Here is a 26,296-nt window from a genome sequence, read left to right as displayed (position 1 = left end):
GCCAGCAACACAGCATCTCTCCAGCTTCCACTGCTGGCATCGCACTTCCTGTCTCGGCCCCACCTGCCTCGGTTATGTGGACCCCTGTGATGAGCCGGGCGTGGTGGCACACGCCTGCAATCCCAGCACTTTGGGAGGCCAAGGCGGGTGGCTCACTTGAGCCCCCCAGGAGTTTGAGACCAGCCTGGTTGGCAACATAGCAAAATCCTGTCTCTACAACAAATTAGCCAGGCATGGTGCACAGGCCTGTAGGCCTAGCTGCTCGGGAGGCTGAAGTGAGAGGATCGATCCCGAGCCCAGGAGGTCAAGGCTGCAGCGAGCTATGGTCTTGCCACTGCACTCCAGCCTGGGCAACAGAGACAGACTCTGTTTCCAAAAAAATAAGAGATGGGATGAAAAGCTGCGGGGTTGCAACGAAACAGCAGAGTTAACTTAGGTGTAGGAGGATGTAACCTGTGCCGATGCCCGGGAATGGCGCGGCTGCGACTGTTCAGACCCACAGGGGAATTCCTCAACTAGGCAGGAACCAAGGTCCAGAAGCCCTGCTGGGCCCAGTGAAGGCTCGTATGCCCTGCGATGGGAGATTCCCATTCAAAGCCAGCTCAGTCCTTAGATGGTATCTAAGAAAAATCCATAAACAATTTTCAGGCCAATTTTTACTAGAGTCTGGAAGACATTTCAGAGGTAATTCCAACTGATTACCATTTACAGTGATCGAAATGGAACTGCGCAGAGTTACCAGTGAACATCAGTAAGAAAATACAAGAGTATCCTCAGGACAAGGAGGAGGGCAGGAGACCGCTCCATCACTCTGCTCGCGTCTACACCGCCGAGGTCCCCACCACAGGGGTCCCTGGTGCACCCCAACTCCGGGGCAGGAGAGGCAGCCTGCGTATCTCTGCTGCGAGGAAATAGCTGAAGTGGAGTGTGGGCAGCGCTGGGGACACAGGCCTTCCACAGGTCTCCCACCTCGTGAGACTGCAGGGCGAGGCGTCCAGCGGGCAGCCTGGGGTCACTTCCACAGCTCCCCCAGTGGCTTCTCTGTGGCCGTGCGGATGGCGTCCTCAGAGAGCACAAGGATGTCCTCATGGACAGCTTCAATGCTTTTGGAAGCATCCACCACCTGTTCCCACAGGGGTTTCAGGAGAAAAAGCAGCTCATCAGCACCTTCCAGGATGAGCATGGGAGCCCACGCCTCTAATCCCAGAACTGTGGGAGGCCCGTGAGGGAGGATGTGCCCAGGAGTTCAAGACCAGCCTGGACTACATAGGGAGACCCCATCTCTACCGGCACCACTGTACTCCAGCCTGGGGGACACAGTGAGACACTGTCTCAAAACCATGTTTCATTTTGTTCTCTGCAAGAGGGGCTTTCACAGGCCAGGCTCCTGGTGACCTCCAGGACCCTTCACTCTACGCTTTTTTCAGAACCTCAACAGTCCATGACATAGAGCCACCAGGCATTCCTGCCACAGCCCTGATGCAGGAGAAACACGGTGAACAGCCTGCCCCCGCCTACTCTCCTTGTGACCCCAATCCCAGCAAGTGCCCGCCTGCAGGAGTGAGGCACAGCCAGGCCCGCCCAGCCCACCACGCACACCAGGTCGGGGTGACTGTCCCTCCAGCTCGAGAGCAGGGACTCGGAAGAACAGAGGGCAGGCCCATGCTCCTGTGTCTCCTGGAGGTGCCTGGGCACTGCCTGGAATGTGAGGAAGTTCCGTTACAGAAGCCACGCAGCGGGACCAAGGCAACACTGGGCCTGCCTGGTCCCTGAGGGAAGGATGAATTTGGTCCTGACAGCTGTGCTGCACCCTGGCATGAGTGGTTCAAGGAACACGGGGAGGGAGTCGGCCCACAGGAAGAGACTTCTCTCCACCAGAAGGCAGGCACGTGAGAGGGGCTCAGGAGCATCCCGGCTTCTGTGGCTCGGTTGAGCAGGCCCCTTCTCAAGCCTCTGGGACAGCAGGGTCTGGAAAATCTGCCAGGGCATCAAAGGTACTCCAAGACTAATCATTTCATGAGGTGTGACCATGATGAAAGGAGAGCGAGTCCCTACACAAGGCCACCTTCCCAGATGCCACTTGCTGGCCAGGGTGCCGCCACACAGCCGTCACCCAGAACTGTCCAGGATGGGCCTCTCCAGGCAACTGACCGCCAGAGACTGCAGCACTGCCGCAGAGTGCACGGCCGCCCAGCCTGCGTTCTGGGAAACCGGAAGCTGCATCTGCAGGCAGTCGGGCTGGGGTGAGGCCCTCGGCCTTGCTCTAGTGGAGGAGCTCAAGGGACCGAAGCTCTGCAAGCCATGGCCACAAGCCACAGTGCTGATGCTCGACGTGCCGGAAGCCCTGGCTGCTGGAAATAGGCCGTGCTGGGCAGTGCTGAGCATGGGCCCCTGGAGTCTGGGAGAGAAGTGGGGGCTGCGGTCGGGAGGAGCAAAGGTGGTCAGCCTGCGTGTCCTCTGTGGGGGAGAGTCCAACATTCCGGGAGTGGACTCCTGGGACTGCTGAGACGGAAGGACGTGTGGCTAAAGGGAAAAAGCCAGCACACAGCGCCATCCTGAACTCCAACGGCCAGGTGCAGCTACAGGGCCCCACGCCAGCAAGAGGCTGCACCAGACGACACAGTGGCAGGACCAGGCTGGCGCTCATGTCTGAAGAGGGGCCGTGGATGTGGAGGGCTGTGCAGACTCTCACCCGACCCACCAGACCAGGTGTCAAATGTCACCACTGTGTAAAACTCACCAGAGGATTAGAATTTGCTGGCACTAGGTTGGGCGTGGTGGCTCACACCTGTAATCCCAGCATTTTGGGAGACTGAGGCGGGTAGATCATGAGGTCAGGAGTTCAAGACCAACCTGGCCAAGATGGTGAAACCCCATCTCTACTAAAAATACAAAAAAATTAGCCAAGTGTAGTGGCAGGTGCCTGTAATCTCAGCTACTCTGGAGGCTGAGGGAGAGAACTGCTTGAACCTAGGAGGTAGAGGCTGCAGTGAGCCAAGACTGCACCATTGCATTTCAGCCTGGTTGACAGAGCAAGACTGTCTATTAAAAAAAAAAAAAAAAAAAAAAGATTTGCTGGCATGGGCCTGGTACAGTGGCTCACACCTGTAATCCCAACACTTTGGGAGGCCAAGGCGGGCAGATCACCTGAGGTCAGTAGTTCGAGACCAGCCTGACCAACATGGTGAAACCCTGTCTCTACTAAAAATACAAAATTAGGCAGGCATGGTGGTACATGCCCATAATCCCAGCCACTTGGGAGGCTAAGGCAGGAGAATCACTTGAATCTAGGAGGTGGAGGTTGCAGTGAGCTGACATCGCGCCATTGCACTCCAGCCTGGGTGACAGAGCGAGACTCTGTCTTAAAAAGGGGCTGGGCACGGTGGCTCATGCCTATAATCCCAGCACTTCAGGAAGCCGAGGTGGGCAGATCACCTCAGGTCAGGAGTTTGAGACCAGCCTCGCCAACATGGCGAAACCCCGCCTCTACTAAAAAATTTAAAAAAAAGGAATTTGCTGGCACCGAGAACCCCAATCAGCTGCTCCTGGGGCTCCATATCGGGGAAGACCAGACAGAAACGGCAGCAGCTCTGCTGGCGCAATTGCCCCCGTCACCGCAGTTAACCCCAAGCCACTTCTCAGTGATTCCTAGTGTGTGGTTCTGAGCCTCACCTTCCAGTTCACGGTCGTGTCTCTCATGAGCTGGTGGAAACACTGCAGCGCACGCTCCTGGAAAGCCCCATTCTCATAGCGCTCATGGCCAAACGCGCTCCGCTTGGCGGCATCCGCCAGCTGTAACTGGAGGAACAGGACCAGGTCGGGTTTGGGAAGGCCCACGTCTGGCTGCTTACACCAATCTAGGGAAAAATTCTGCCAACAAAGAACCCAACAGGTAAAGCTTAGTGTAGTCTAGATTTTCGTTTCAAAAATCATAAAAATGGGGAAAACTGAGGGGACATTTGGTGAGGTACCGAGAAGTGAGACTGTGAGATGGAGCCTCACAGTCGCCGAGGCCACAGTGCGGTGGCACAATCGCCGCCTCCTGGGTTCAAGAGATTCTCCTGCCTCAGCCTCCCGAGTAGCTGGGACTACAGGTGTGGCACCACGTTCAGCTGAGTTTTTTGTATTTTTAGTAGAGACCAGGTTTCACCATGTTGAGATGGTTTCGATCTCCTGACCTTGTGATCTGCCCGCCTTGGCCTCCCAAAGTGCTAGGATTACAGGCGTGAGCCACCACACCCAGCCCCCTCTTTTTTAATTTTTTTTTTTGAGATGGAGTTTCGCCCTTGTCACCGCTGGAGTGCAATGGCGCGATCTCGGCTCACTGCAACCTCCGCCTCCTGGGTTCAGGCAATTCTCCTGCCTCAGCCTCCTGAGTAGCTGGGATTACAGGCACGCACCACCATGCCCAGCTAATTTTTAGTATTTTTAGTAGAGACGGGGTTTCACCATGTTGACCAGGATGGTCTCGATCTCTCGACCTCGTGATCCACCCGCCTCTGCCTCCCAAAGTGCTGGGATTACAGGCTTGAGCCACCGCGCCCGGCTCTTTTTTAGTTATTAAAACCTCAAATGTATGGCTTTCTCCGATACCATCTTCTCATAAACACATGCACAAATGGACGGAAAAGCAGGTAGAATGGTTCCTGGTCCCCATCACACACAGCACAGGCCCCATGGAGGCCCTTTCAGTATAGCTACAGGCCTGCTGGCCAGGAGGAACGCTCTGTACGGAGCCCCTGGAGACCTCTGGCCCAGGACACCTCCCTTAGCCTGTCTCCCCCTAAGATGCTGTTTTGTTTCTGGAGGAAAGGTAGGGCAGAAAGGCCGTGACTCCAGGCCACACAGCGCACACGGCACCATGAGCTGAGGGAAGGTGTCCGTCAGCGCCTCCTACCAGGCCTGCGGCTCTGTTGGCTGATCCCCACAGCAGGAAGAAGTCCTCCTTACTATACAACTTAGTACTTCAGAGGGGACAGACTGAAGCTAACACATGAAGAAATGGCAGAATTTAAAAGTTAGGGCGGTTATCATGAAAAATAACCAGACATTATCCTTCTTTTTACTGTCTCTTTAAGGGACAGAGCTGGGCACAGCTGCTCACGGTTGTAATCTCAGCACTTTGGGAAGCTGAGGTGGGAGGATCACTTGAGCCCAAGAGTTGAAGGTTATAGCGAGCTTTGTTCCACTGCACTCCAGCCTTGGTGACAGAGGGAAACACCCTCTCTCAAAAAAAGGCAGGGAAAAAGTACTACCAATGAACCATCTTTGAAAATACATCTGGAGGCTGGATGCAGTAGCTCACAACTATAATCCCAGCACTTTGGGAGGCTGAGACAGGTGGATCACCTGAGGTCAGGAGTTTCAGACCAGCCTGGCCAACATGGTAAAACCCTGTCTTTACTAAAAATATAAAAATTAGCGCCGGGCGCGGTGGCTCAAGCCTGTAATCCCAGCACTTTGGGAGGCCGAGGCGGGTGGATCACAAGGTCAAGAGATCGAGACCATCCTGGTCAACATAGTGAAACCCCGTCTCTACTAAAAATACAAAACTTAGCTGGGCATGGTGGCGGATGCCTGTAATCCCAGCTCCTCAGGAGGCTGAGGCAGGAGAATTGCTTGAACCCAGGAGGCGGAGGTTGCGGTGAGCCGAGATCGTGCCATTGCACTCCAGCCTGGGTAACAAGAGCGAAACTCCGTCTCAAAAAAAAAAAAAATTAGCTGGGCATAGTGGCATGTGCCTATAATCCCAGATGCTTGAGAGCTGAGGCAAGAGATAGCTTGAACCTGGGAGGCAGAGGTTGCAATGAACTCAGATCGCGCCACTGCACTCCAGCCTGGGTGACAGAGTGGGACTATGTCTTGAAAAAAAAAAAAAATGCATGTGGAAAATATCACCCAAATAACAACTATGATTCTATCTGTGAAAACAATCTTTAGCTATAAAAATGTTTGCTCTTCTTAATAAAACCAAATTGCCAGCCACAGTTGCTCACGTCTGTAATCCCAGCACTTTGGGAGGCCAAGGCGGGTGGATCACCTGAGGTCGGGAGTTCAAAACCAGCCTGGCCAACATGGAGAAACCCCATCTCTAGTAAAAAATACAAAATTAGCCGGGTGTCGTGGCACATGCCTTTAAGCCCAGCTACTCAGGAGGCTGACACAGGAGAATCGCTTGAACCCAGGAGGCGGAGGTTGCGGTATCCGAGATTGCGCCACTGCACTCCAGCCTGGGCAACAAGAGCGAAACTGTCTCAAAAGAAAAAAAAAGATAAAACCAAATTAATCTAGCAAAGATATAAAAGGAATGTAAGAACCAGAAAACTGCAGAGTGATCGAAGGCATGTCACTCGTGCTGTAACAGGCGCATTCAAGAGCAGCCCTGGGCCCACACGCCTGTGCTTACCCGACAGGAGGCCAAGTGCACTCACCTCCTTGGCACCTGAGAAGGCCACACCAGAAAATGCGTATCTGTCCATGACGAGGGTCACACCCTGGCTCAACTTTTCCTTAATTAACGGCCTGAAAAACAGAGGATGCTCCTGAGCCCCGGTCCTGGTTTCACAGGCCTTGAACTGTCATGCTTAAATTATCCCAATAATACAACTCAAAAACCCCACACAAGTATAGCACAATGACTTGTAACCTGATTTTTATTCAAAAAGGCGCTTGCTGGATCTTCTCTGGAAGATGCCACATGCACTCCCCCCAGCAACCCAACATGGAAAAGAGATAACCTCATTACAAAGTAACAAACACATCTGGGAAAGTTCCATGTTCCAGAAACAACGCAGGGGAAGCAGTAATGTCAGGGCAGATCTGGGCAGAGAGGCCAGCACCACCCTGTGCAGGGAAAGGAAAGCACAGGCCGAGAAGAGAGCCGGCGGTGGGGAGGGGGCCACAGCCAGCAAGTGACACGATCGTCCATGCTCATGGCCCCTTGCCTGGACTGCAGGGATGTTCTCAACCAAATACCACAGGCCCATCTGCACCCTACAGCCCCAAGATCACGGATGTACAAAGACATGGGGCCTGCTACTACCAAGCAGCCTTGCTAAAGCCAGAGAAGGAAAAGTCAGACTCATTTGACTCAGCCAGTCTCACTGGGGCCTTCGAACCATAGGGGCACCCGCATAAGGAGTCAACTGACCTCTGACAAAGGAGCAGAGGGATGTGATGGCGCCAAGGCAGTCTCCTCAACAAACTGCTGAACACCCGCACATCCTCACGCAACAGAGTAAATCTAGACCAGACCGTTTACCCTCAAATCCAAAACGAATCACAGACCCAGATGTGAAATGCAAAACTGTCAAACTCCTAGACAGTGACACAGGAGAAAACTTAGATCACCTGGGTTTTGGCAGACTGTTTAGATTAAAAAACTAAACGAACAAGCCATGAAAGAATTAAGATAGACTTCACTAAAATAAAGTTTGTGCTTTGTGAGAGACACTGTCAAGAGAAGGAAAGGACAGCTAAGCATGGTGGGTCACGCCTGCAACCCAGCACTTTTGGAAGCTGTGGTGGGATGGATCCCTTGAGGACAGGTGTTTGGGACCAGCCTGAGCAACAACAGTGAGACCTCATCTCTACAAAAAATGTAAAAATGAGCCAGGTGTAGTGGCATGCACCTGTAGTCCCAGCTACTCCAGAGGCTGAGGTGGGAGAATCACTTGAAGCCAGGAGTTTAAGACTGTGGTAAGCTGTGATTATGCCATAACATTCCAGCCTGGGCCACAGAGTTAAGATATTTCTCTTTATTAAAAAAAATAAAGGCCGGGCAGGCAGGGTAGCTCATGCCTCTAATCCCAGCACTTTGGAAAACCAAGGCAGGAGGACTGTGGTGTCCAGCAGTTCAAGACCAGCCTGGGCAACAATAGTGAAACTTTGTATCTACAAAAACAATTTTACAAAGATTAGCTAGGTGCGTTAACGGGCTTGTAGTTGCAGCTACTTGGGAGGCTAAGTCGGGAAGATCACTTGAGCCCGGGACGTCGAGGCTACAGTGAGCTGGGACTGCAGCACTGCACTCAGCCTGCATGACAGAGAGACCCTGTCTAAAAAAGAAAGAAGAGGGCCGGGCGCGGTGGCTCATGCCTGTAATCCCAGCACTTTGGGAGGCCGAGGCGGGCGGACCATGAGGTCAAGAGATCGAGACCGTCCTGGTCAACATGGTGAAACCCCGTCTCTACTAAAAATACAAAAAATTAGCTGGACATGGTGGCGCGTGCCTATAATCCCAGCTACTCAGGAGGCTGAGGCAGGAGAACTGCCTGAACCCAGGAGGCGGAGGTTGTGGTGAGCCGAGATCGCACCATTGCACTCCAGCCTGGGTAACAAGAGGGAAACTCCGTCTCAAAAAAAAAAAAAAAGAAGACAGTGAGAAAACTGAACATAAACCACAGCCTAGGAGAAAATATTTACAAAAGACACATTTTATAAATGGTATCTAAACCATAAAAAGAACTCTTAAAACTCGAAAATAAGAAAATCCCATTAAAAAGTGGGCCAAGGCTGGGCATAATGGCTAACACCTGTATTCCCAACACTTTGGGAGGCTGCGGCAGATTGACCACTTGATCCCAGCAATTTGAGACCAACCTGGGCAATACGGTGAAACCACGTCTCCTCAAAACAAAAATACAAAACTGGCCAGGCACAGTAGCTCATGCCTGTAATCCCAGCACTTTGGGAGGCCAAGGCAGGTGGACCACCTGAGGTCAGGAGTTCAAGGCCAGCCTGGGCAACAGGAAACCCCATCTCTACTAAAAGTTCAAAAATTAGCCAGGCATGGTGGCAGGCACCTGTAATCCCAGCTACTTGGGAGGCTAAGGCAGCTACTTGAACCCAGGAGACGGAAGTTGCAGTGAGCCAAGATTGCCCCATTGCACTCCAGCCTGGGCAACAAGAGCAAAACTGTCTCAAAAAGCAACTTAGCATGATGGCATGCACCTGTAGTCCCAGCTCCTTGGGAGGCTAAAGCAGGAGGATCACTAGAGCCTGGGAGGTAGAGGCTGCAGTGAACCAAGACTGTGCCACTGGACTCCAGCGTGGTTGAGACCACGTCTCAAAACAAGAGTGGGCCAAAGCACTTAACAGATACCTCATGAAACCAGATACACAGATGGCAAGTAAACATAAGAAAAGATGTTCCACATCATATGCCATCAGGGAAAAACAGATCCCACAAACCCCTATCAGAATGGCAACAATCCAAACACCAGCGCCACCAAATGCTGGTGAGGATCTGAGCAATGGGAACCCTCATTCACTGTGGGTGAGAATGCAAAATGCTGCAGCCGCTTTGGAAGACAGTTTAGCACAAGCTTGTCCAACCTGAGGCCCCACAGGGTGCATGCCACCCCATACAAATTGGTAAGCTTTGTTAAAACGTTATGAGTCTTTTTTTTTTTTTTTTTAAGCTCATCAGCAAGTGTTAGTGTTAGTGTATTTTATGCGTGGCCCAAGACAGTTCTTCCAGTGTGGCCCAGGGAAGCCAAAAGATTGGACACCCATGGTTGAGCGTTCTTTAGAAAAATAACAGTCTTACCGTATGTTAAAGCAATGGTGCTCCCTGGCATTTACCCAGAAGAGGTGAAAGCTTATGACCACACAAAATCCTGCAAGCAGATGCTTATAACAGATTTATTTATAACTGCCAAAAGTTGGAAGCAATTAAGAGGTCCTTTAGTAGGTGAATGAACTACGGTACATCCAACAATGGACTATTTAACTAGGACGAAAAAGAAATGAACTATTGGTCAGGCAAGATGGCTCATGCCTGTAATCCCAGCATTATGGGAGGCCAAGATGGGAGGATCACTTGAGGTCAGGAGTTCAAGACCAGCCTGGCCAACATGGTGAAACCCTGTCTCTACCAAAATATAAAAATTAGCTGGGCATGGTGGTACATGCCTGTAATCCCAGCTACTCAGGAGGCTAAGGCAGGAGAATTGCTTGAACCCAGGAAATGGGGGTTGCAGTGAGCGTGATTGGGCCACTGCACTCCAGCCTGAACAACAGAGCGAGACTCTTGTCTCAAAAAAGAAAAGGAAATGGACTGTCAAGCCATGATTAGACACAGAGGAAACTTAAACATGTTAGTGAAACAAGCAAGCTGCAGGAGAACAGATGGACAAAAGAGATGTAGCCCTGGGCACCTGGGACAAGATCACTATCTCAAAGGTAAAATCAAGGCATATAGGTATTTCATCACTTTTCTACAAAGCCACAAAAAGCAAAATCAGAATAACTGTCTCCATAAATTCTAGACATGTTAAAAGGATTATAGAACTGGTCACATTTTCACTTAAGACTAGGAGTGGGGATGGCCTTTCCAGGTAAGACGCAACACTAAGCCAGAGGAGAGTAATGCAGGGCTTCACGTGACAAGGATCGGGGGAACCACGGCGAGTTTACCAGCAGGGAACTGGATCAATGTACCGTCAATCAGCTTTTCCAGAGAACACGCCACAACAATGAAAAAGAACGAGAAGGGCAGAGTTAGGGGAGCCGGAAGTGCATAAATCTGTAAGGCAGAGTTAGAAAGTAAGCTGCCAAATAACATGTCTGGTATGACCTCACTGATGTCAGAGAAACCAAAATTCTAACCAGTTTCTACACATGTATATAAACACAAATAAAAACATCTGAAAGAATACACTTAAGTGTTGAATGAAGAGGAAACCTATCATTGGTAGGTTATTAATATAAACTATAACCTTCAGTTAACAATTTAGCAATTCTAGGTATCAATTTTAACAAATATAATAAAGCATAGAAATAATGAGGGAGGGGAAAGGCAGGGGTAGTATGTAGGGAATTCTCTACATACTCTACTTTTTGATTAGTTTTTCTATATACCTAAAGGTATCTTTAAAAGATTAAGTCTATGACGCCAGAGGTTCAAGACCAGCTGAGCAATATGGTGACACATTGTCCCTACATTAAAAAAAAATTAGTTGGGTTTTGTAGCATGCACCTATGGTCCCAAGCTACTTGGCTGCTTAGTTGGGAGGACTGCTTGAGCCTAGGAAGTTGAGGCTGCAGTGAGCCATGACTGTGTGTCACTGCACTCCAGCCTGGGCCACAGAGCAAGACCCCATTTCCCCCCCAAAAAAAGGGTCAGGCGTGGTGGCTCACACCTATAATCCCAGCACTTTGGGAGGCAGAGGTGGGCAGATCACTTGAGGTCAAGCGACTGAGACCATCCTGGCCAACATGGTATCCAGTAAAATACAAAAATTAGCTGGGCATGGTGATGCACGCCTGTAGTCCCAACAGGAGGCCAAGGCAAAGAATCGCTTAAACCCAGGAGTTAGAGGTTGCAGTGAGTCAAGATCACGCCACTGCACTCCAACCTGGCAACAGAGCGAGATTCTGTCTCAAAAAAAAAAAAAAAAAAGAAAAGAAAAAGAAAAAGAAAATCCAGAAACTGGCCAGGCGTGCTGGCTCCTGCCTGTAATCCCAGCACTTTCGGAGGCCAAGTAGGGTAGGTCACGAGGTCAAATCAAGACCATCCTGGCCAACATGGTGAAATGCCATCTCTACTAAAAATACAAAAAAAAATTAGCCAGGTGTGGTGGTGTGCGCCTGTAGTACCAGCGACTCAGGAGGCTGAGGCAGGAGAATCACGTGAACCCAGGAGGCAGAGGATGCAGTGAGCTGAGATCGCACCACAGCTCTTCAAGAGAGCAAGACTGTCTCAAAAAAAAAAAAAAAAAAAAAAACAAAACCTAAAAACGTAAGTCTATTAGTTATGGTGTGTGGGAGCAGGAGGAAGAAACAGCATTCATTAGCGCCCTTTGAGAGCTATGGGCTTCACCACCTCTGCTCACTGGACTGCTAAATAAAAGAACCTCAGGCTCCAGCATCACTGTCACTGTCGTTCAGAATCCGGTGCTGCATTTACTGAATCTCAGAAGAAAGCAAAGTGCCAGGGAAAGAGACAGCAATGTGCACTGGTTTTTACACTTGTTCCCAGCGGTTTGCAGAAAAAAGCAGGTGCACCGAGTGATCCTCCAGGTCACTTTTCTTTTCCAAGTAGGAACTCAGAAGTTTGCCAATTTCAGTTGATCTTTCTAGAAAAAAAAAAGAAAAACACACAAAATACAAGTGAGGTCAGGCTTTCCCTCTACATTACAATATAGTTTGGGCTGAATCGCTCCTGGATTGAAGTCTCACTTTAACTTTACTAAATCTCTAGACAGGTTTCGACCTTCTGCGGAAGCCAAAGGAATTTCTCTGAGAAAGAACAGCAACGTGCAGAAAAGCTGGAAGAAAAATGCTTTAGGAAAAATGAGCTCGGGTAGAAAGTAGAGACTGCAAAGAAAGCATTTACAAAATCTGTGAACTGGCTGGCCTAAAATTAAGGTCAATGCTTTACTTGAAAACTTTTATTAAATATATGCTATAAAACCCCTGAAAGCACAAAGAAACAAAACACCCGAAAAGCCCATGAAAACGAGATATGAGGGCCGGGCGCGGTGGCTCACGCCTGTAATCCCAGCACTTTGGGAGGCCGAGGCGGGTGGATCACAAGGTCGAGAGATCGAGACCAACCTGGTCAACATGGTGAAACCCCGTCTCTACTAAAAATACAAAAAATTAGCTGGGCATGGTGGTGCGTGCCTGTAATCCCAGCTACTCAGGAGGCTGAGGCAGGAGAATTGCCTGAACCCAGGAGGCGGAGGTTGTGGTGAGCCGAGATCGCGCCATTGCACTCCAGCCTGGGTAACAAGGGCGAAACTCCGTCTCAAAAAAAAAAAAAAAAAAAGAAAGAAAAGAAAACGAGACATGGATTACAAGAGAGCTGGAGAAAACTTCTGGGGGCGAGACCCCGGTTTCGCGCGGGTTTACACGTCAGGCGTCACCAAACCCCGCACTTCAAAGACGCGCGGCGTGGGCCGGCCGTGGTGGCGCGCCTGCGGTCCCGGCTTCCCGGGAGGCTGCGGCGGGAGGATCGCTGGAGCCCGGGAGGTCGAGGCTGCCGCGAGCCGAGACGGCGCCACCGCACCCCAGCCTGGGCGAGAGCGAGAGCCCGTTTGTGAAAACGAAAACCGCGCAGCTGACGGCACGTCGGCCGCAGGCAACGAAGCGGCGCGAAGAGCCGCGGAGAAGGCGGAGGTGCCTACGGCCGCGGCGCACGCCCGGCCCCCGCCGCGCGCACCCACCCGGGAAGCGGAGCAGCTCGGCGCGGTGGCCCAGGGCGCACAGCGCGTCCACCAGCCTGCGGCTCTGCGTGCTCTTCCCCGCGCGGTCCATGCCCTCCAGCACGATAAGCGCCCCGCGCCGGGCCGCCATCGTCGCCCGCCGCCCGCCGCCCGCCGCCCGCCGCAGACGTCGGCACGCCGCCTGCCGGAGCTCCCATTGGCCGGCGTCAGCAGCGCGCGCCGTGATTGGCTGGCATTTCCCGGCGGGGGCCGGACTCGAAGGGATCTGCCGGGGCTGGCGCGAGGGCGACGCGCCGTGGGACCGACGCCCGCGCCTGCGCCTGCGCCTGCGCCGTGCTGGGCTTCCGGGCCGGAAGCAGGTGCGTCCTGTCCGGCGCGGGCCTCCGTCCTCGGGCGAGCCGCGCCGGTTGCTCCAGCGCCGCTGACGCCGCACGGGCCGGGCGGCCGGAGACGGGGGGTCGGGGCGCGGACGAGCGGAGCGCGGGGTCGGCGGGTTCCCGGGCGCTGGCCGCGGCACGCCCCGCGAAGGCTCGGGTCCGGGGCGCGCGAGACGCCAGCGAGATGCTTCCTGGAGCGCGGCCCAGGGCAGGGCCTCAGCTGGGCGCCTCCCGGAGCTCACCGGGGCCCACCCCGACCGCGTCTGGAAACGCTGTGTGGGGCAGAGCAGGGGCAGGACGGGGCCGTGTAGACGCTGGCCAGCCCCGTGGCCACTGTAGGAAAACCGTGGGATTGATAACGTTCACTGTTGTTCCTGCAGCTCAAGACGCAGGGCTCTGAAAAGTCCGTTTTGAAAGACGATGCATGCAAATTGTAGCGCGGAGAGAATGGGCGCGTTGTCTCCTCTCCTCCCTGCGCGTCCTCTGAAATGCGGGGCGGGATGGTCATAGGAGAGACTCTGCCATAGAGAGGTGGGAAAAGCCCACGAAGTGTCCCTGGCATCCAGACGGCGCTCCGTGATGTCTGCTGTCGTCTTAGGGATGCTCGGGCTGCCTGGGCATTTCTCAGCTGAGACTTTGTTGCGTTCGATATCTGAAATCCCGCTGTCTGTATGTGCCAACTTGTCAGCTAAACGTCACTTTCTCTGCATAGCAGAGGAGAAGGTAGGAACTGCATTTCCCAGAATCGTCTGTGTAGCCCTGGATTACAGTCTGCCCGAGAGAGGCAGTCGTACAGAATTTCGAGGTGGTTATTCTTGGGAGGCACTCTCAGCCAGAAATGGAAATGAAATTCAAGGCTGTTTGCTTGCTTGCTTGCTTCCTTTCGTTCTCTCTCTCTCTCTCTCTCTCTCTCTCTCTCTCTCTCTCTCTCTCTCGACAGTCTCGCGCTGTCACCCAGGCTGCAGTGCAATGCCGTCCACTTCCCGGGTTAAAGCGATTCCGCTGCCTCAGCCTCCCAAGTAGCTGGCATTACTCGTGCCCGCCACCACGCCTGGCTAATTTTTGTAGTTTTTTTTTTTTTATTTTTTTTTATTTTTATTTTTTTTTGAGACGGAGTTTCGCTCTTGTTACCCAGGCTGGAGTGCAATGGCGCGATCTCGGCTCACCGCAACCTCCGCCTCCTGGGCTCAGGCAATTCTCCTGCCTCAGCCTCCTAAGTAGCTGGGATTACAGGCACGCGCCACCACGCCCAGCTAGTTTTTTTTGTATTTTTAGTAGAGACGGGGTTTCACCATGTTGACCAGGATGGTCTCGATCTTTCGACCTCGTGATCCACCCGCCTCGGCCTCCCAAAGTGCTGGGATTACAGGCTTGAGCCACCGCGCCCGACCTGTAGTTTTTATTTTTTTGAGACGGGAGTTTCTTGGGTCCCAGAGTGAAGTGCAGTGATATGATCTCAGTTCGCTGCGACCTCTACCTCTTGGGTTCAAGCAATTCTCCTGCCTCAGCCTCCCAAGTAGCTGAGATTACAGGCGCCTGCCACCATGCCCAACTAATTTTTGTATTTACAGGGTTTCACCATATTTGCCAGGCTGGTCTCCAACTCCTGGTCTCAGGTGAGCCACCCACCTCAGCCTCCCTGAGTGCTGGGATTACAGGCCTGAACCACTGCACGTGTCCTACCCTTTCTTCCTTGACATCAAGCTTAGCTGTGAGACTTCCAAACGCTGATATAAAGGGGTCACCTGTCATGTGCCCTGTTCAGGCAGAAGCCTTCGAAGTTGCTTTGTGGTCCGGTCATTCCCCTTCTGCTCCTCAACATGAGCACAGCATGTGCACAGTGAGGGCTGATTTTTCACCCCGATTCTGTAACAAAGCCACTGTAGCTGATGGAGTGCACCAGCAAGAAGTAAACCTTGAGTCACTGAGACTTCAGGATCCTTTGTTTTCACAGCACAATCTATCGAACTCTTCTAAGTATTAAGAATGGTACTTATTATTCTCTTACATAGATAAGTCATGAAAGTAATGTCCTCTCTTCTGATTGATGTTGCCTTATAAAATACCATCTTGTTGCCTTCCAGAGGATGAAGGGGATTGTAGTAAGGTAGACCACCTTCCCAGGGCTGGGCATGACTGCAGTACTGCCTTGTCATATCCAGGAGGACTCAGGTGGATGAGGAGGAAGACAGTGCCTCCGCCTTGGTGGATGCATCGCTGTCCTGGCTCCCCTGGGACGGGGAAGGAGGGTGAAGATGGAGGAAACCTGTCTGGCTGGGCCTTGTGTACTGGGGGTGGGGGGGGGGCTTTTGACTGCAGGAATTGCTCAAGCACATAAGCACCTTGAAGTTTTTTTTTTTTTTTTTTTGAGACAGAGTTTTTTGCTCTTGTTACCCAGGCTGGAGTGCAATGGTGCAATCTCAGCTCACTGCAACCTCCGCCTCCTGGGTTCAGGCAATTCTCCTGCCTCAGCCTCCTGAGTAGCTGGGATTACAGGCACGTGCCGCCATGCCCAGCTAATTTTTTGTATTTTTAGTAGAGACGGGGTTTCACCATGTTGACCAGGATGGTCTGATCTCGGCCTCGTGATCCACCCGCCTTGGCCTCCCAAAGTGCTGGGATTACAGGCGTGAGTTACCACGCCCAGCCCTGAAGTATGTTATTAAGATAAAAGAAACACTTTTGCTTCTGTCTGTTCCATCATGGTGTGCCTCTCTCAGGATGCCTTTAAGCACAGGTAGAATACCAGCCAGCCCACTGTGTCTCAGAGCATTAAGATATTTAGAGGGCTGGGCATGGTGGCTCATGCTTGTAATCTCAGGGCTTTGGGAGGCCGAGGCAGGTGGATCAGGTCAGGAGTCCAAGACCAACCTGGCCAAGACAGTGAAACCCCATCTCTACCAAAACTACAATAATTAGCTGGGTGTGGTGCCGGGTGCCTGTAATCCCAGCTACTCCGGACACTGAGGCAGAGAATTGCTGCAACCCAGGAGGCAGAGGTTTGCAGTGAGCCGAGATGGCGCCACTGCACTACAGCCTAGGCGACAGAACGAGCCTCCATCTCAAAACGAAAAAAGATATTTAATCATCTGACATTCCATGAAGTCCAGTGTTAGGCAGGAGCTGCTCCCGTGACTCAGTGGCATCAAGCTGGTCTGTATCCAAGCAGTTCTCTTGGTGTTCTTGCATGATCGCAAGATGACTGGGTCAGTGGCACCCAGCCTGCTGACCACAACCCTGATGAAAGCGTGGGAGGGTCTCTGTGGCTGAGCATCCGGCCTCCTTACTGCCACTCTGACAATGTCAGGTGTGATTTCCAGCACTGTTTGTCCTGGAGTAACGGGAGTAAGAGCCACTCCACAAGACCCTGGAGGCCTGGTAGATGAGTATGTCCCCTTCATGGGTGAAATGGTGGGATGCTGGGGTTGTGTGGTCAGAGGTATAGGTGAAATAGAGTTGGCCACAGGTTGATAGTTGCAGAAAGATGCAGGTGGACACATGGGTTCATTAGGTGCTCTGCTTTTTTGTTTTTTGGTATTTTTTGTTTGTTTTTGTTTTTTGAGACGGAGCTTTGCTCTGTTGCCCAGGCTGGAGTGCCGTAGTGCTGAGCTTGCTGCAACCTCCACCTCTGGGGTTCACATGATTCTCCTGCCTCAGCCTCCCAAGTAGCTGGGATTACAGGCATGTGCCACCATGCTTGGTTAGTTTTTTGTATTTTTAGTAGAGACAGGTTTTACCATGTTAACCAGGCTGGTCTCGAACTCCTGACCTCAGGTGATCCACCCACCTAGGCCTCTCAAAGTGCTGGGATTATAGGCGTGAACCATTATATGTATATAAAGGAAACTGTCACTAAAAGCATTATAAAATGAGGCAAGCAAGAGAGGAAGGGAAATGGAATAAGGGAGCTTGCAGCGTATGCATCACCAGTCATGCTGTGAGCACCCCTGAGCTGGTGCCTCTTGACTCAGAATCAGGTAAACTGTTAAAAGATCACAGTTGCCCTTAACTGCTCCAGAGATAACAGCTTGAACATGATGAAACCTTAACTTTCCCCTTTGAGATGATTCTTTTTTTGTTTTAATGAGACAGGGTCTGACTGTTGTTCAGGCTGGAATGCAGTGGCACAATCATAGCTCACTGCAGCCTTGACCCTCCTGCCTCAGCCTCTGAAGGATCTGGGACTACAGATAAACTACTCGGCTTTTTTTTTTTTTTTTTTTTTTGTCGGCAGGAAGGGGTATTGACAAGGGTCTTGCCCTGGTGCCCACCACGCCCGGCCTGAGATATTCTTTCAGGTCCTGCATACCAGTGCAAGTACTGATGCCAGCTGGTCTGAAGGACCCCACAGAAGCTGACTCACGAGGAATGCAGTTTACACATTCTGATGAATCATCCTCCTTACTGTGACCAATCAGCAGCCCCCATGTTCCAGCCCCTCACCTCCCATGATCCCCTTAAAAACCTCAGCTCAGAACTCCTCAGGGAGATGTTTTTGAGAAGAGGTCTCCTTTCGCCTCCTCACCCAGGTCTTACTAAACTTTCTCTGCTGCAGACCCTGCTCTCAGTGTCATGGGTCTGTTACTCTGCAGTAGCCACAGGAACACTGTTGGTCTTATCACACGGGGACCTCATTTAACCTCAGCTCTTTAAGGGCCCTATCTACAAACTGTCACATTGGGGGTCAGGGCTTCAACACAGGAATTTAGAGGGACACAGTTGAGTCCATGTCCTTGCCTGCTCCCAGAAGGGTCAGGTTGTGCTGGTAAGCACTGCTCTGCTAAACTCCCAGCCCTCACAGATAGATGTGGCCAGGTAACTAAGATGCTGTGAATGAAACTTGAGCAGATGTGGCATGTGGACCTCCAAACAGCAGACTTGCATACCCCACGGTCCCTGACACCCCTTGTTACAACCCAGCCTTGACCAGGCAGATGATGGCAAGAGACAAAGTTCCACTCTTGTTGTCCAGGCTGGAGTGCAACTGTGCCATCTCAGCTCACTGCAACTCCGCCTCCCAGGTTCAAGCAATTCTGCTGCCTCAGCCTCCCAGGTAGCTGGGATTACAGGCGCCTACTACCACACCCAGCTAATTTTTCCATTTTTAGTAGAGATGGGTTTTCATCATGTTGGACAGGCTGGTCTCGAACTCCTGACCTCAGGTGATCCACCTGCCTCAGCCTCCTAAAGTGCTGGGATTACAGGCATGAGCCACTGTACCTGCCCCTCTCTGGCAGTTTCTCAAACAGGGTCCCTTCAAAGGGTTTGCCATATTTTGTGTGTGAATGAAGACAAATTGATCTCTGCGAGAAGTTATATTTAATATATGATATGTGAAGGCCAATAACCCTTAATAATAAAGAATTTTTAGACTGGGTGCAGTGGCTCACACCTGTAATCCCAGCACTTTGGGAGGCCAAGATGGGCAGATCACAAGGTCAGGAGATTGAGACCATCCTGGCTAACATGGTGAAACCCCACCTCTACCAAGAACACAAAAATTAGCTGGAGTAGTGGTGTGCACCTGTAGGCTCAGCTTCTCTGTAGGCTGAGGCAGGAAAATCGCTTGAACCTGGGAGGCGGAGGTTGCAGTCAGCCGAGATTGTGCCACTGCACTCCAGCCTGAGTCTCAAAATAATTTTTTGAGACAAAAGACATGAAGACCAGTTTCTCCATAGCGAATCAGTAAAAGGAGAAAAGGATGGAAGAACTACGAATAGGCAACAAATAGGTTGTTTTAAAAGTTTAGCTTCGGCCGGGCGCGGTGGCTCAAGCCTGTAATCCCAGCACTTTGGGAGGCCGAGGCGGGTGGATCACAAGGTCAAGAGATCGAGACCATCCTGGTCAACATGGTGAAACCCCGTCTCTACTAAAAATACAAAAAAAAGTAGCTGGGCATGGTGGCGCGTGCCTGTAATCCCAGCTACTCAGGAGGCTGAGGCAGGAGAATTGCCTGAACCCAGGAGGCGGAGGTTGCGGTGAGCCAAGATCGCGCCATTGCACTCCAGCCTGGGTAACAAGAGCGAAACTCCGTCTCAAAAAAAAAAAAAAAAAAAGTTTAGCTTCATTTAAAATGAAATAAATGCAATTAAAACATTAAGGTTCCCCACCCCAATGAGTTAGCAAAGTTTAAAAATTTAAAAAGCCCGATGAAATCTAGGGTTCGCGACACTATGGAAAACACAAACCGTGGTCATGCCAGTTGGTTTATCTTTCCATCTGGGCAAGTCATTGAAAAGTATCAGCAGTGGCCGGGTGCGGTGGCTCACGCCGGTAATCCCAGCACTTTGGGAAGCCAAGGCGGGTGGATTACCTGAAGTCAGGAGTTCGAAACCAGCCTGACCAACGAGGCGAAACCTCGTCTTAATTTTTTTTTTTTTTTTTTTTTTGAGACGGAGTTTCGCTCTTGTTACCCAGGCTGGAGTGCAATGGCGCGATCTCGGCTCACCGCAACCTCCGCCTCCGGGGTTCAGGCAATTCTCCTGCCTCAGCCTCCTGAGTAGCTGGGATTACAGGCACGCGCCATCATACCCAGCTAATGTTTTGTATTTTTAGTAGAGACGGGGTTTCACCGTGTTGACCAGGATGGTCTTGATCTCTTGACCTCATGATCCACCCGCCTCGGCCTCCCAAAGTGCTTGGATTACAGGCTTGAGCCACCGCGCCTGGCAATTTTTTTTTTAATAAAAATAAATAATTTTATTTTTTAAAGTATCAGCACGTAGGCAGTTGCAGTCATGTTCTCCGGGTTCCTGCCTCTCTGCCACCGCTGCCTGGGTGGCCTCCCAGAACCGTGACACAGCCTCCAGTAGTGTCACCACCGCCCATAAAGGGGCCAAGGAGATGAGCTGAGCTAAGCGGGGCGCCGCCAGGGATCCCATGCGCTAAAGGCCACAGCGGGAGCTGATGAATCTCATGATATCTGGCAGTAAAGGAATTTCTGCCTTCCCTGAATCAGACAACCTTTTCAAATGGGTAGGGACCATCCACGGAGCAGCTGGAACAGCATATGAAGACCTGAGGTTTAAGCTCTGGCTAGAGTTCCCCAGTGGCTACCCTTACAATGTGCCCACGTGAAGTTCCTCACGCCCTGCTACCACCCCAGTGTGGACACCCAGGTTAACATATGCCTTTACATCCTGAAGGATAAGCGGTCTGCCCTGTGTGACGTTGGGACCGTTCTGCTCTCCATCCAGAGCCTGCTCGGAGAACCCAACACCGATAGTCCCTTGAACATGTATGCTGCTGAGCTCTGGAAAAACCCCACAGCTTTTAAGAAGTACCTGCAAGAAACCTGCTCAAAGCAGGTCACCAGCCAAGGGCCCTGTCCCAGGCTGACCAGCCTGTCACTTTTTGTTTTGTTTTGTATTTTTAACAGAGGCGAGGTTTCACCATGTTGGTCAGGATGGTCTCCATCTCTCTCTCTCTCTCTCTCTCTTTTTTTTTTTTTTTTTTTTTGAGACGGAGTTTCGCTCTTGTTACCCAGGCTGGAGTGCAATGGCGCGATCTCGGCTCACCGCAACCTCCGCCTCCTGGGCTCAGGCAATTCTCCTGTCTCGGCCTCCTGAGTAGCTGGGATTACAGGCACGCACCACCATGCCCAGCTAATTTTTTGTATTTTTAGTAGAGACGGGGTTTCACTATGTTGACCAGGATGGTCTCGATCTCTTGACCTCGTGATCCACCCGCCTCGGCTTCCCAAAGTGCTGGGATTACAGGCTTGAGCCACCGCGCCCGGCCTCTTTTTTTTTTTAAGATGGGGTTTCACCAAGATGGCCAGGCTGGTCTTGAACTCCTGACCTCAGGTGATCCACCCACCTCGGCCTCCCAAAGTGCTAGGATTACAGGTGTGAGCCACCACACCTGGCTGGTCTCGATCTGTTGACCTTGTGATCCACCTGCCTCAGCTTCCCAAAGTACTGGGATTACAGGCGTAAGCCACCATGCCCGGCTTCTTTTTGTCTTTTAAACTAAGCCTCAGTTCAGCCCTTGTGATTTATATTAAATAAATTCATTTTGGACATTTTTTAGAAAAACAAACAAACAAACAAAAAAAAAACATTAAAAAGTGTCAGCACTGGGGCCGGGCACAGTGGCTCACGTCTGTAATCCTAGCACTTTGGGAAGCCGAGGTGGGTGAATCACCTGAGGTCAGGAGTTTGAGACCAGCCTGGCCAACATGGTGAAACCCCATCTCTATTAAAAAAAAAAAAAATGCCAGGCGCAGTGGCTCAAGCCTGTAATCCCAGCACTTTGGGAGGCCGAGGCGGGTGGATCACGAGGTCGAGAGATCGAGACCATCCTGGTCAACATGGTGAAACCCCGTCTCTACTAAAAATACAAAAAATTAGCTGGGCATGGTGGCGCGTGCCTGTAATCCCAGCTACTCAGGAGGCTGAGGCAGGAGAATTGCCTGAACCCAGGAAGCGGAGGTTGCGGTGAGCCGAGATCGCGCCATTGCACTCCAGCCTGGGTAACAAGAGCGAAACTCCATCTCAAAAAAAAAAAAAAAAAGTATCAGCACTTAAAATGTGCAATCCTCTCTGAGCCTGCAGTACCATTTATAATAATTTATTCTGAAGAACAGGTAAGACAGTGTGGTAGATTAACAGTGGCCACAATCCTTGCTCCTCCTCCCAGTGTCTCCCAGTGTTAGGTGAGGGTACAATGTTTCTCCCATTCAATCTGGGTTGGCCCCAGTGACTTGCTTGACCAGTAGAATGTAGTGAGATGATGTCTTGGGGCTACTAATGTGAGGTCACAAGAGCCTTGCAGCCTCCACCCCAGCCTCCTGGAACTCTTTGTGAGACCTGCTGCTACTGAGACTGCTGTGCTGGAGAGGGGTGTTCTCGCCCACGGTGCCCATGGTGCCAGCTGAAACCAGCCTTCTAGCCACCCCAGTGATCTCTGTTCTATCACACCAGACAGAAGAATCACCCAGTGGAGCTGCTGAAATTCCTGACACACTATCACATATAATTAAATGGTTCTTTTAAACCACTAAGTTTTCAGGAGTCTATAAGGCGGTGATACATGCAGCTATATATATAAACATGTTCATTAGAGCATCATTTATGATACTGAAAGATTAGAAACATCTGTAAGGAGCTTGCTAAAGTCTGATACACTGCCACAATGAAACAGATCTAGTCAATGGGATGAAGCAGGGTGAGTAAAGCACGGCCAGATGTTCACAAGGAGTATTCAGCTAAAGATGTGAGGTCACGTGCGGCAGCTCATGTAATCCCAGCATTTGGGGAGGCCAAGGTGAGTGGATCGCTTGAGCCCAGGAGGTCAAGGCTGCAGTGAGCTGTGATCGTACCACTGCACTCCAGCCTGGGTGACAACACAGTGTTAAGATCCGGTCTCAAAACACAAAACAGGGCTGGGCACGGTGGCTCATGCCTGTAATTCCAGCACTTTGGGAGGCCAAGGTGGGTGGATCACCTGAGGTCAGGAGTTCAAGAGCAGCCTGGCCATCATGGTGAAACCCCATCTTTAAAAAATAAATAAATAAAATAAAAATAAAAATACAAAACAGGCTGGGCACGGTGGCTCACCCCTGTATTCCCAGCACTTTGGGAGACCAAGGCAGGTGGATCACAAGGTCAGGAGATTGAGACCATCCTGGCCAACATTGTGAAACCTCGGCTCTAAAAATACAAAAATTAGCTGGGTGTGGTGGCAGGCACCTATAATCCCAGCTACTTGGGAGGGTGAGGCAGGAGAATCACTTGAACACAGGAGGCTGAGGTTGCAGTGAGCCAAGATAGCACCTTTGCACTCCAGCTTGGGCAATAGAGTGAGAGATTCCACTTCAAAACATAATAATAAAATGACCAAAAATTGGAAGCAACCAAGATGCCCTTCAATAAGTACATGGGTAAAATGTGAAACATCCAGACATTGGAATATTTTTCAAATTAAACATGAATTAGCTATTAAGCCATGGAAAGCTACGTTGGGAACTTAAATGCATATTGCTTAGTGAAAGAAGTCGTTCTGAAAAAAACTCATATTGTATGATTCCAATTACATGACATTCTGGAAAAAAAGCAAACTATAGAAACAGTAAAATGATCAGCGCTTGCCAGTGGCTTCAGGGGAGGGGGATAGGGATGAGTAGGGAAGCACGGGAGTTTTAGGCAATGAAGCTATGCTGTATGACATGTGATGGGGGATAGTTGACATTATACATTTATCAAAACATATAAGAATATACAAAAATACACAAGGCGCCCGGCGCAGTGGCTTATGCCTGTAATCCCAGCATTTTGGGAGGCTGAGGTGGGCAGATCACCTGAGGTCAGGAGTTTTGAGACCAGCCTGGCCCATATGGTGAAACCCTGTCTCTACTAAGAGTACAAAAATTAGCCAGGCATGGTGTTGGGTGCCTGTAATCCCAGCTACTCAGGCAGGAGAATCGCTTGAACCAGGGAGGCAGAGGTTGTAGTGAGTTGAAATCACACCATTGCACTCCAGCCTGGGCAACAGAGCGACACTTTGTCTCAAAAAATAATAATAATGCACAGGGCAGAGTGAGCCCTTATGTAAACTATGAACTTTGGTTAATACCAATTTATCCATATTGTTTCACCAATTGTTACAAATGTACCACACTAATGAAAAATGTTTATAATAGAGGAAACTGTGTGTGTGTGTTTAGGCCGATTTTTTTTTTTCTTTTTTTTGAGATGGAGTCTCACTCTGTTGTAAAGGTTGGAGTACAGTGGCGCAATCCTGGCTCACTGCAACCTCTGCTTCCTGGGCTGGGTTCAAGCGATTCTCGTGCCTCAGCCTCCCTAGCAGCTGGGATTACAGGCACCTGCCGTCATGCCTGGTGAATTTTTTTGGTATTTAAGTAGAGACAGGATTTCACCATGTTGGCTAGGCTAGTCTTGAACTTCTCATCTCAGGTGATCCACCAGCCTTGTCCTATCAAAGTGCTGGGATTACAGGCATGAGTCACCATGCGTGACCAGAATTTTTATAATGAACATAAAAATTAAATGTGGCAACAACAGTGTTTCTGGTTTTCAATATTTGACTGGGGTTTAGGGAAGAGTTCACCCAGGGGACATAGCTTGTTTTTTCAGACAGGGTCTGTGTCACCCAGGCAAGAGTACAGTGGTTTGATCATGGCTCACTGCAGCCTAGACCTCTTGGGCTCAAACCATCCCCCTGCCTCAGCCTCCCATGGTGATCATGCAGGTGGGAGTCACAGCACCTGGCTTAAGATCTTTAAAAATCGACGTTAAATAACAAAAAGTACTGCTCCTTCGATCAGGTTATGTCAATCTGTGTGATCAGCAACCTTGAATCTCAGGAGTCAAGGATGAGGGTGGGGGTGCAGGTGGGGGTTCCTGGGCCTACACTGTCCATCTAGTGGTCAGCAGTTCCTGGGCCTTGAGGAGCACTTGGGACATCCTCTTGAGATCACAAGGGGTGGATACAGGGCTGGGACGTGGTACACACTTCACCCATCAAAGACCTGCCAGAGATGAGTTGGAGCCCCAGCTTGGGGGTGTCCGGGGGGAGGTCGTGGATACTGGTGAGCGATAAGTAATGATGCTATACAAGGCATGAAAGCAGAGAAGAATCAACCCAAAGGGCAACATCTAAACATTTGTATTTAATTTTTAAAAGACGGAGTCTCGCTCTGTCACCCAGGCTGGAATGCACTGGCATGATCTTGGTTCACTGCAACCTCCACCTCTCGACCTACTGGGTTCAAGCGATTCTCCTTCCTCAGCCTCCTGAGTAGCTGGGGTTACAACGGCCCGCCATTATGCCTGGTTAATTTTTTGTATTTTTAGTAGACATGGGGTTTCGCCACATTGGCCAAGCTGGTCTCTAATTCCTGACCTCAGGTGATCTGCCCGAAAGTGTTGGGATTACAGGCGTGAGCCACTGAGCCTGGCTAAGTTTTATTTTTGAGATGGAGTCTCGCTCTGCCGTCCAGGCTGGAGTGCAGTGGTACAATCTCAGCTCACTGCAACTTCCGCCTCCCAGGTTCAAGCGATTCTCCTGCTTCAGGCTCCGAATAGCTGGAATTATAGGCATCCGCCACCACACTCGGCTATTTTTTTTTTGTATTTTTAGTAGAGACAAGGTTTTGCCACGTTGGCCAGGCTAGTCTTGAACTCTTGACCTCAGGTAACCCACTCGCCCCGGCCTCCCAAAGTGCTGGGATTACAGGAAGCCACCGTGCCAGGAACTAAACATTTTAATTACGTTTCTAAACTTTATTTTTTGAAGCGAGTCTTGCTCTGTCGCCCAGACTGGGGTACAGATGCAATCTTGGCTCACTACAACCTCCGCCTCCCGGGCTCAGCCTCTAGAGTAGCTGGGACTATAGGCGTGCGACACCAAGCCTGGCTATTCTTTTTCTTGTTTTGTTTTTTTGTATTTTTGGTAGAGTGGAGTCGGGGTTTCGTCAAGTTGGCCAGGCTGGTTTGGAACTCCTGGTCTCAAGTGATCCGCCCACCTCGGCCTTCCAAAGTGCTGGGATTACAGGTTTGAGCCAACGCGCCGGCCTTCTCCAGCATTTCTGCACGCATCTTGGTGCACACCTTTGCACGCCATCTTATCAACTGTATTTATCCTACTGCTGCACGTGCCTTTCGGCCACGGCATCCAGATGGTGCGGGTGCTGCCCGCCCCGAGAGACGGCAGCTAAGGAGCCGATGCCCTCACTGGTGCTGGGCGGGGAGGCCGCTTTACTCTGAGGGAAGGGGCGGCCTTGGC

The 26,296-nt window shown here is 50.9% G+C and overlaps 1 protein-coding gene and 1 pseudogene across 4 annotated transcripts; one reads left to right on the top strand and one right to left on the bottom strand.

Annotated features, from left to right (window-relative positions):
- Positions 1 to 641: 641 nt before the first annotated feature.
- On the bottom strand, positions 642 to 13,348 carry DTYMK (deoxythymidylate kinase). Of its 4 annotated transcripts, XM_074398709.1 has the most exons (6): positions 13,173 to 13,326; positions 11,972 to 12,080; positions 8,232 to 8,348; positions 6,432 to 6,522; positions 3,673 to 3,870; positions 1,013 to 1,123 (listed from the first exon to the last, which is right to left on the bottom strand). In XM_074398709.1, the coding sequence occupies exons 1-6, from the start codon at positions 13,300 to 13,302 to the stop codon at positions 1,013 to 1,015; spliced, it is 756 nt and encodes a 251-aa protein (XP_074254810.1). In that variant the 5' UTR covers positions 13,303 to 13,326. The 4 variants fall into 4 exon arrangements, with proteins under 4 accessions (XP_039325982.1, XP_039325983.1, XP_074254810.1 ...); XM_039470048.2 differs by lacking the exon at positions 8,232 to 8,348 and having other exon boundaries at positions 642 to 1,123; positions 13,173 to 13,348; XM_039470049.2 differs by lacking the exon at positions 8,232 to 8,348 and having other exon boundaries at positions 642 to 1,123; positions 3,673 to 3,798; positions 13,173 to 13,348.
- A 6,596-nt stretch (positions 13,349 to 19,944) lies between these two features.
- On the top strand, positions 19,945 to 22,725 carry LOC120364263 (ubiquitin-conjugating enzyme E2 C-like; annotated as a pseudogene).
- The last annotated feature ends 3,571 nt before the right edge of the window (positions 22,726 to 26,296 follow it).

This window comes from Saimiri boliviensis, chromosome 5 (assembly GCF_048565385.1).
Source record: "Saimiri boliviensis isolate mSaiBol1 chromosome 5, mSaiBol1.pri, whole genome shotgun sequence".
NCBI classification, from domain to species: domain Eukaryota; kingdom Metazoa; phylum Chordata; class Mammalia; order Primates; family Cebidae; genus Saimiri; species Saimiri boliviensis.
The sequence above is the reverse complement of the archived record's forward strand: the minus strand, read 5'-3'. Positions and strand labels throughout refer to the sequence as shown.